Source organism: Triticum urartu, chromosome 4A (genome assembly GCF_056163025.1).
Source record: "Triticum urartu cultivar PI428250 chromosome 4A, HENAU_Tu73, whole genome shotgun sequence".
In the NCBI taxonomy this organism is placed as follows: domain Eukaryota; kingdom Viridiplantae; phylum Streptophyta; class Magnoliopsida; order Poales; family Poaceae; genus Triticum; species Triticum urartu.
In genome coordinates this window covers 502,313,739-502,324,217 of record NC_141876.1, presented here as the reverse complement: position 1 = coordinate 502,324,217, position 10,479 = coordinate 502,313,739, and the positions used below count along the sequence as shown (strand labels likewise).

Sequence of the window (10,479 nt, the reverse complement as noted above, 5' to 3'; positions counted from 1 at the left end):
GCATGCCGACCTAAGGTCAGGTGTGCAAGCTGGATCATTCATTCTCCCCCCGGGGTCAAAAGCCAACCTGGCTAGCTACTATACTCTACTCTCCCCCAACCGAACCAAACCAAACAATTCCCTTGATTGATGTCGATGACAACAACAACCACTCCTACAATTCCCTTGACTGGAGTATTATTATCAACCCGCACCCGCCCCAGCCAACAATGTATTCTAAGCCGTTGGCCACGGGCACACGCACGCACAGCGCATGGGGAAGACATCGTGGAGCGCATTGTTGGGCCTCGGCTGCTTCAGCTCCCACCGCGACCACGCCAGCGACGACCCCCGACCGCCCAGGCCGGCGCCGCTGCCTAACGACGACGGCCTTAAGACAGGCACCGGCGTGACACCGTCGCCGGAGGATCTGCCCGTGTCGCTTGCGGGGTCCGGCGTGGAGGCGTTCACGGTGGACGAGCTCCGGACGGCGACGCGGGATTTCTCGACCAGCAACTTCGTCGGCGAGGGCGGGTTCGGGCCGGTATACAAGGGCTATGTCGACGAGCGGCTCAAGCCCGGCGTGCGCGCGCAGGCAGTCGCCGTCAAGCTGCTCGACCTCGAGGGCTCGCAAGGACACAAAGAGTGGCTGGTAAGTCAGTCATTTTACTTTTTATTTTTTTTGGTTCATATATGGGTCCATCTGTCTAGAGGAGTAGCAACTTGAAAGCATCTGAGAGAATTATTCCGTATTTGACAGTTTTTAAAAATGTGCTTCCCTATTTAGCCCTAAAAAAATCTACCCTGCTTGGCACTATAGTGTAAATTTTGCTTCTAATGTGAAACTTTCATCAATTTTGACTATGCCCGGACTCCTTCCTATGACGGCTCATGAAGAATGATAGTAGTGAGGGCATTCCGTCTAGAGTGCCTCCCTCTTCGACGGGGAGTTTGCACAGTGTGCAATGGAGTTATGGGGGTCTTGGGACGCAACTCGACATCAAAAGTATTGGTGAGGCTTGCGCTCAAGAATCGTCTTTTTTCGGATTACCTGGCGAGGAGGCCGTTGCCGAACCCTCATGCTATGCTCTTTGTTGTTAGGCATCAGAGGAGGTTGATCATGTGCTTTTGAAGTGTGTGCTTGCGTGAGAGATTTGGTACCGTATCTTACTTCCCATCAAACGACGGTGCCTTGTATTCTCTCTACGTGCGGACTCAGCAGTACCACGACGCCGCCCCCCCTATTGTAAGGAAGTCAATTCCTTGATGGTCATTACTCTCTGCTTCATTTGGTTAGAATGTAACAAACGCGTGTCTGAGAAGATCGCTTTCCTGCCATCTCTGGTCGTTTCACGGTCTCTGGTATTGGATTAGCACACCAAGTTCTCTTCCTGGAAGCATATGCGGAAAAGGTGGATTTGCACCATATGTCTTAGGACTTGTGTGTGTGGGGGGGGGGGGGGGTGCTGATGGTAGCTTGTGACCTTCTGGCATGTTTCTCATGTTAAACCTTCTCCTATCTTAATACAAAAGGCACTCAAGTCTCATGCATATTTTTAACAAGAAGAAAACCCGGTGTATCTTGTGAAAAAATATGAAGCAGAACATAATGCTTTCAATGGAGTGCATTGGTGGTCGTCCATTGGTTACAACTAGGGTTGAGACTTGAGAGCAAGTGAGGTGGCATTTGTTCAAGGGTGCTGGTGTCTATGCAAATGCCTTCGCCGGTATTATCGGTCCATTGAAAGTGGCACCCCTAAGCAATGTCCCCACTTTGTATGCGTCGTCAAGGCTTCGTCTACTCCTCTTGGTTCTCCTAGGCTGATTTAACATGTTGTGGCAACTTAGCCGTAGTGGTGCACGAGGAAGGTGTATTGTCGGGGCTAGCGACGATAACATCCTTGGGACATGTTCCCTTCCACGGAGGCATCATTACGAGACCTTGTTTCTCTCCTCTGGATCTTGCCAGCTAGTAGGAGTATTGTCCTGTGGAATGGTCTCTTCATCTGAACAGACTCCTACATGGTTGTGCGGGCAAAGCACGCATGGAGTGCTCTTGTGTGCGGGTTGTCGGCATGTTGGCTTTCACAATCTGGTGTTGAGGGTCAGCCATGTGATGCATGTGTGTGGGATGAGTTTTCTATTCTGTTAAGCTTCCTTTTGTGTAATTTCTTTTAAAAAATTGAAGTTTATTTTTTCAAAATTTCAAGTTTTTCGAAGTAAAAAAAATCAAACTTCGAATTCCGAAATCAGAAAGTTCAAAATACAAAAGGTTGGAATTCTCGAAGTTCTAAAATCTTGAAAGTTTCAAATTCTAAAAGTTGCAGCAAAAAGAAAGTCGGTACTACAATTTTTTTAAGTGCCAGTTTTTTCAAAAACACAACTTTTTGGGTATGGATCATGCTCTCGCTGCATGGTGGGCGCCCGCTAGAGAACCCCGCGTGTCTTCATCTTTGGGGCAGCGGCAAAAGGTGCTTCTATTATTTGGTGGGTCATCATATATTTTCGCTCGGTATTTTACACATGTTTTTCTCTTACTAACATAGGTTGGTGCCCTCCGTGTTGGAGTGGGGTGATGTTGTGGCTGGCTAGGACCTTTGCATAGACGAACAATATTTATTTCACACAAAAAATGATAGTATTCCTTTAATAAAAATATGTTTATTTCCCTCGCCCTTACCACTTTAATTCAGCATATGTGACATGCATCCGTTGAGGCTATTGGTGTTTCAAGTTGAGCTTATATTCTTTTCTTTTGACACCTGATCTTCTTTCCTGCCTTGGAACCTGGTTACTCGGCTTCTTACGGTAGCCAATTTGAGATTCATTATTGTAGAATTAGTGTAATGTCTTTTCTCTAAAAACATGTTTTTTATTGTATTTCTGAAAAGTCGGTATACCACAACTTTCACTTTAGTCATTGCATTATTTCTTAACCCCAAATACCTTGAAGTTTGTATTACTATAACTTTTCTATAAAATAGGCTTCATCCAAACAAGCACTAGGGTTAATGTAGATGGAAATTACTCATCAAATAGTATGTGGGCTAATCCAGGTATTTCCGATGGTTACATCTCCTATAACAGAGTCGTAGTTTAAAGGTGAGAAAACTGCATTGTAGTTATAACTCTCACAATTCAAACTTTCGGTGTTAATTTTATTCTTTCACGTTATGATGAGGGTGACAAAAGATACAAAATTCTTTTTCAGTTCGGTAGTACCTTCCAGGAGATAGAGTCTTCTCCCTTCTTCAAATTCATTAATCTCGAAGGATCTAGAGAGGGGTAAAGTAAGTGACTACAAATTTTAGTATTTTTCCTTGGAAATTAATGGTAGCGCAAATAAAGGAAGATCTTTAGATACGCAACTAAGTGAGAACCCTATATGAAGAACAACTCGCAAGGTAATTAGCTTTAGCGCAATAAAAAGAAATAAATGGTACAATTAACTGAAGACATGGAGACAAAGATTTATCCTCAACACTTCTTTGGGGCGGGGGGGGGGGGGGGGGTAATCTCCATTTGAGAGGTGGTGGCCTGACAATACCAAGTCACACCTTCTTCTCAGTGAGCTTGAAACATCAATTATTCGGGTTGAAGATGCGGGGGTGGTAAACTGTACAAAGAACATCAATGACTTCAACCAGGTGTTCACAGGTCTATCTCGAGTAGATGCCAAAGCGGAGGATGAAGACGTGGCATTATTTCTACTCACTTTGTTACCATGGCCCTACACAAACTTCATCACTACTCTGACACATGGCCAGAATACCATCATTGTAAGTGGCATTACTGTGTCATTGCTATCATATGATCAACGCGAGAAGAAATGGCATGGATATGGTGCTGGAAGCATTGAAGGTATGAGCATGGTAGTTAGATGCAATCAAGGTGGGAAAAAGGAGAAGGCGAAAAAAATAAGAAGGTCTAAAGTGTTATCACTATGAGTGGGGGTCACATAAGGAAGGAGTGTCCAACATGGGAAAAGATTGAAGGTACCGCCAGTCTGGCAACATCTAAATTCAACAATTTTGCTGATGGCCTACTTAGCCTCTCAAGAGAACAGTCCATTGAAGCGTGGATATTAGACAAAGTGATCTCTCATCATGTGACGCTTAACAAAGAGTGTTTCACTTCCTACAAGTCTAGTTATTTTAGAGTTGTCTATCAAGGCAGCGATGTGCCTCGCCGCATCATGGGCATTGAAGATATCAAGAACAGAGTCAAAAGTTGTGTTGAACATGTGCTCAAGGATGTTAGACACATGCCAAGGGTTAGGAGAAATCTAATTTTGCTGGGAGAACATCATTGTGATGGTTATATCTACAAGGCGGACAGAGACAAGAAGATCAGGAGGAGTAAGAAGGACAAGTACCTTGTGATAAAGGGAAAGAGGACCAAGAACAATTTAACCATCGCTGAAGGTGGAGCTAAGGAGAAACCATGTGTGGCGATATTATCAGTCAAGTTTACCAAGTCCGAGGTGGAGAACTTAGCAGCCTCCTCGAGCGAGCGAACAAACAAGAGAGGACCCAAGTCTAATCATACACATTTGTTCGAGTGAAGACAACAAGTTCAAGACGGTTAAGGACATATTCGCCAGGTGGTGTTTGTTGAAATTATTGTCGAATACATGTATAGGGCTACATATCCGTTTTTAAGATGGTGACTGGAGCACCGCTTCTTGCCCGGGGTGTGAGCTCTTGTTCTAGCCTTCATTGTTCAAACTTAACCACCACAAACTTGCGTCAATATCTTGTTGAAGGCATGGTACTTCCTATTATAATGAATTTCATTGGTTGGTCTCAGCAATCAAGATGGAAATCTTTGACCTTGCCGTCTCTAGCTGCACATGAGGGCGGGTATCCCTTCATGAAGGCATTGTTGTGAAAGAAGTCGACTTAGTCGTAGGTGTCAATTTCATATCTTACAATGCGTCTACTATAATTGTCTAAGTCTTGTACTAAAGTTGTTGATGTTTTTGGCATCGTTGTCTTGTATCAACTTTAATAAAAGATGGATGTGTGCATTGCAATGATATAGAGGCCGGGCATTCTAACCTTCTTTTTGAGAAAATTAAACTTTTGTGTATATGGAAGGTCAGATGTAAACCATGCCTATCATATCAAGCCGTTGCAGGACAACCGAAATAGATCGCACCAAGTTGATCGGGAAGACACAAGATCACGAAAGCGACAATCCAGACACCCGTGGCAGCGGTGTTTGGACCGGCCGTAGTGTGATGATCGATATGCGTTTAATGGCCTTGATAGACTAATTCTCGATCTGTACTATGTCAATTTAGTACATGAGAGCGCCTGTAATCATGCTTAGGGAATCTAATATTCGTTGAACCTCGTTAATAAATATCGTCTCTCCATCTAGTTTGTTCAATGTTTGAATCGTGTAAATTCTAACAACTTCGTCAACTAATCATGTTAAACATCGAGACATTTTTAATCAAAGCTCTTATCCCAGTACAATGAATATACAAATGTTGCATTTGACCTGAATGTGGACACATGATTTTGGCGGAGTGATGCAGGCTGAAGTTGTTCTTCTCGGACAACTGAGGCATCCACACCTGGTCAAGCTGATCGGCTACTGCTGCGAGGATGAGCACAGACTCCTCGTTTACGAGTTCATGGCGAGAGGCAGCCTAGAGAAGCATCTCTATAAGAGTAAGCCAAATTTTACAACCTCATGTTCTTTTTTTCTTTGTCTAAATAATCTTTATTACAAGTACACAAATAAGAAGACTAACACTGAAACAAAGTCAAATTGTTAATGTGTTTGTAACAACAATATACATAGCGATACTACCACCAACCCATAGCTCAATCATGTGGTTAACTAACGAGCTTCTGCGAATGGGGAAACTGCAGGGTACACAACATTATTGTCGTGGTCAACTAGGCTGAAGATCGCCATTGGAGCTGCCAAAGGTTTGGCCTTTCTCCATGACGCTGCCAAGACCATCATCTATCGTGACTTCAAGACCTCCAACATACTACTCGACTCGGTACACGTTTGGCTCTCATGTAATCACGTCACAAACTATGACTATAGTTAGTCGACAATAGCAAGATGGGCATTACCATCACAACATTCGTGGCAAACTCTTTGCTATAGTTCCCTTTTTCGATTGTGACAAACTACTACTATTATTATATTACTTTCTATTGTAGCAAATTAGTGGTTAATTGACTTTCTTAAATTTTGTAGGATTACCAAGCAAAGCTTTCTGATTTTGGGCTAGCCAAGGATGGGCCCGACGGAGACGAGACACATGTCTCCACTCGAGTCATGGGCACACAGGGCTACGCTGCACCAGAGTATATCATGACAGGTACATAGACTTGATAAAATTAAGCAGAAGTTGTACAAAGTTGTTTGTTAATATACATTATTTTTAACATGTGGAATGGTCTTTTTTCTCTTACTAGGTCATCTAACAACGAAGAGCGATGTGTATAGTTTTGGTGTGGTGCTGCTGGAGCTTTTGACGGGGCGAAAGGTGGTGGACAAGAACCGGCCGACACGGGAACAGAGCCTCGTCGAGTGGGCACGGCCATACTTCCTCCATGACTCACCCCGTCGGCTAGACCGTGCCATAGACCGAAACCTGGACGGTCAGTACTCGGCTCTGGCCGCCCAGAAGGCTGCAGCCATGGCATATCGATGCCTGAGCGTCAGCCCAAAGTCTCGCCCTCAGATGTCCGCCGTCGTGGAGGCCCTGGAGCCGTTGCTTGCCATGGATGATGGCGTTGTAGAACCGTTCGTGTACACCGCACCACCGGAGAACAAATGACTACAACTTATGATGTCGTGTAATAGCACGCATACTATTCTCTACAAAAAATAATCAGTATTGAAATAAGTTATTTACCTGTGAACAAAAGACAATTATTCTATTTTGTTTTGCCAAGAAATAAATATTCTATTGAATGAATTCCTATATAATTAAATAGGTGATACCCAATAATTTATTTCTCTCAAACATTAAGATGCCAGATCATCATACAAGCATGCATGAAAAAACAATTTTGCTAAATCTCATCTAGATGATTTTTAGTTATGTCATATCTAAGTTGTCCATCACACGATTAAAGCTGCAAGATTCGTGCAAAAAATTGTTTTTGTTCGTACCTGCATCCTGTGTCTCGTTGTCTTTTTTTTTTTAGTTGTTGTGTCTCGTTGTCAGGCCGCTAGGTCTTGTTTTTTTTTTTTGAGACATGGCCGCTTGGTCTTGTGTCGCGGTTGCGGCGGTTTCTGCCCCCTGTGTGCCCGGTATGGACCCGTGTGTTTATATTGACTGACTTAATTAATTTCTTTTATGTCTAGATTATCTATCTCGGGCACAACTATACCTCGCTTGTGGCATTTCCTATTTGGCATCAAAGGCGCCAGTTTTTTTTTTGAAACAATCTCGCGAAGCTTTATTTAACCGGACCCAATGTTTGTAGGTACAAAAGAGAGATCGCCGGGGTGTCCTAACCAAACATGGCGGCCCACCCCTAATCTCAAAACATACTTCGCTAAATTGTGAGTCTCGAAATTCGAGCTCCTAAACTCATGAAAAAAAAATTACACGCTAAGAAAGAAGAGCTATGGTCTATGATTTCATGTAAAACAGCACCATATCTTGCTTTGTTTCCTTGCTTGAGATCATCCAAAACCACCATGCAGTCTGACGCCACAAGTACTCGTCGAAGATTAAGATCGTCAGCAATAGCTAAAGCTTCCCGTACAGCCAGAGCTTCTAGAGTTTGAGGATCACAAACTCCCTTAAAAACTATAGCCGATGCCCCCTGGAAAGTGCCGTCTTGATCTCTGCAAATAGCAACAGCAACTCCTCGTCCTCGATTGTTTGCAACTGCAGCATCAACGTTTATTTTGTAAAAGTTTTCCGGAGGGGGGATCCATTGCGATCGGCTGGCCCGATGAGTCCTTGCGCTACCTGCAGCTGGTTCCTCGATAGTTTTCAAGTCCGCTAAGTAGGACTGGATAAACTGGTATGTTGCTTGTGGACTCTGAAAAACTCCTTCATATATTGCCTTTCGTCTTGCTTTCCATACAGCCCATAACGTTACTACCAGCAGCACGAAATCTTTCTGGGATAGTATATCATTCATTGCAAATATCCAGTTTTTTGCATTAGGATCCTCGTTCTGGCTCATTGCTTCCATCAAGGAATTTTCAGCTAAGATCCATATGCATCTTGACATAGTGCAATTCAGCAGGGGATGCCTCCATGAATCCTCACACCCACACAGGGCGCATAAATGAGTAGTGGACATATTACGGTGTTGGAGAAGATCCGCCGTCGGCATCGAATGCCTTGCAAGCCGCCATAAAAAGACTTTAACTTTTGATGGAACCCTAGTATGCCACAACGATGTCCATGCCAATTAACGTGCATTTATGTTAAGTGGCGCATGTGACGTCCGTAAATGGGCCGGCCCATCTAGGCGCTGGTTGACGATTTTTTTTAAAATTTCTATAAACTTTTTGAATATCGATGAACATTTTTAAATTTCAATAACTTTTTCAGACTGATGAACTTTTTTTAATATTGATGAACTTTTTTTTAAATCTGATGAACATCATTTTGAAAATGGATGAATTTTTTTAGATTTATAAACTTTATTTCAGTTCAATGAACTTTTTCTAAAAAAACATGTACTTTTTAAAAATTTCTATGAACTTTCTTCGAATTTGAATGAACCTTTTTTAAAAATTAATGAACTTTTGCTAAATTGGATGAACTTTTTTTCAATTTGAATGATTTTTTTTCAAATTGATGATCTTTTTTTCAAAATTGATGAACCTTTTTTAAAGATATGATTTTTTTTCAAATGGATGAACCTTTTTTTCTTTAAACATGTAAACCTTTTTTGATTCCATATTTTTATTTTCGTAACAAAAAAATAAAAGAAAAAACTGTGGCAGCACGCTAGTGGGCTGGCCCATGCTAGCAGTGCTGCAGGCGCCGGACCGTTAATGGGCGCCTGCAGCGCTGGATAGGAGCTCCCCTCGCTTTGTCGCTTCTAAGCGTCGAAGCCCCGAGTCGGCGCGAGATGGGCCACCCCAGGCGCACGGGAGGCCACAACCTCGTCCCTTTTTCATGTTTTTTGCTTTTTTTCTTTCTTTTTGTACTTTTGATTATACTTTCAAATATTCTAAATAAATAAATTTTCAAAACTCTTTACATAGATAAGTTCAAAATAAGGTTAACCAAGCATTTGAATTTTTTAATTGTGTATAGATAAAATGTTTCTGATGTATATGAAAAATGTATGAAAAAAATATACAAGGTGTGTGAAAAAAGTTGATCATGTATTTAAAAAATGTTAATCTAGGCATTTCAAAAAATGTTAAACAAGTATTTGAAATTTTTTAATCAAGAATTTTAAAAATATTAAATGTTTATAGAAAAAATGTTGACCATGTATCAAAAATGTTAAGCTTGTATTTGAAAAAATGGTAATGAAGCATTTAAAAAATATGTTAAATGTGTAAAGACAAAAAGTTGAACATGTATTAAAAAATGTTAATATTTTTAAAAAACATCGAACATTTAAAAAAACTAATATGTATAAAAAATGTTGACCATGTACTAAAAATGTTAAACTTGTATTTAAATAATGTTAACTCAAGCACTTCAAGAAAATACTAAATGTGTATAGAAAAAAGCTGCCATGGATTAAAAAAATTTAATGTGTTATTTGTAAAATGTTAATCACGCATTTAAAAAATATTAAATGTGCATAGAAAAATATTGACCATTTATTTAATAAATATTAATCTTGTATTTGAAAATTTTAATCATGTATTAGAAAAAATGAATTAGATGTATACCAAAATTGTGAATAGAAAAACAGTGAAACCTGAGAGGAAACTAATTAAAACCGATGAAAAAAGAGAAAAGAAACAAACAGAACTGAATAAGATAAATAAAAAGGAGAGGAAAAAAGGCAGCAAAAACCAAGAAAGAAAGAAATAAGACCGAAGAAAAATAAAGAAAAAGAAATAAAGGAAAAAACTCAATAAAAACGGAGAAAGAACCGAAGAAAACCGGTGAAAAAAATCGAAAGACCAATAAAAACTGTCTCTTTTCTTTCAGGTTTGTCGCGCCTTACTAATTTAACATGAACCCGATGGCTACTCAGTGGCTAGCAGAGCTATGCAGCAACCATTAGATCCTAGTATCAATCCCCGCACGCTCTTTTTTTACTCATTTAAGTGTGTTGTAATGGGCCGGTCCGTTACTATAGATGCTTCAGGCAAGAGCTTCTACCCTCAAGCTATAAGCGAGATATAGCTCTCGCGATCTATCTCCTTCTTGTCGCTTTGGACTGTTTGTAACGCAAGCAAAGTTGTGGGCTGGTGTGTCCTTTTTTCACATTGGAAGAACAATGCACTAGAAAACTAAAAATAAATCAGCTATTGTCCATTTAGCCATCCTCTTTTTTCATTTTATCTTCCAAACATGTTTTT

General features: G+C 41.0%; 1 protein-coding gene across 1 annotated transcript; it reads left to right on the top strand.

Moving 5' to 3' along the window:
* The first annotated feature begins 207 nt into the window (after positions 1–207).
* Positions 208–6,931, top strand: LOC125552368 (EPD1-interacting receptor-like cytoplasmic serine/threonine-protein kinase 5A). Its single transcript, XM_048715884.2, has 5 exons — positions 208–631; positions 5,525–5,660; positions 5,865–6,001; positions 6,205–6,328; positions 6,426–6,931. The coding sequence occupies exons 1-5, from the start codon at positions 254–256 to the stop codon at positions 6,788–6,790; spliced, it is 1,140 nt and encodes a 379-aa protein (XP_048571841.1). The 5' UTR covers positions 208–253; the 3' UTR covers positions 6,791–6,931.
* The last annotated feature ends 3,548 nt before the right edge of the window (positions 6,932–10,479 follow it).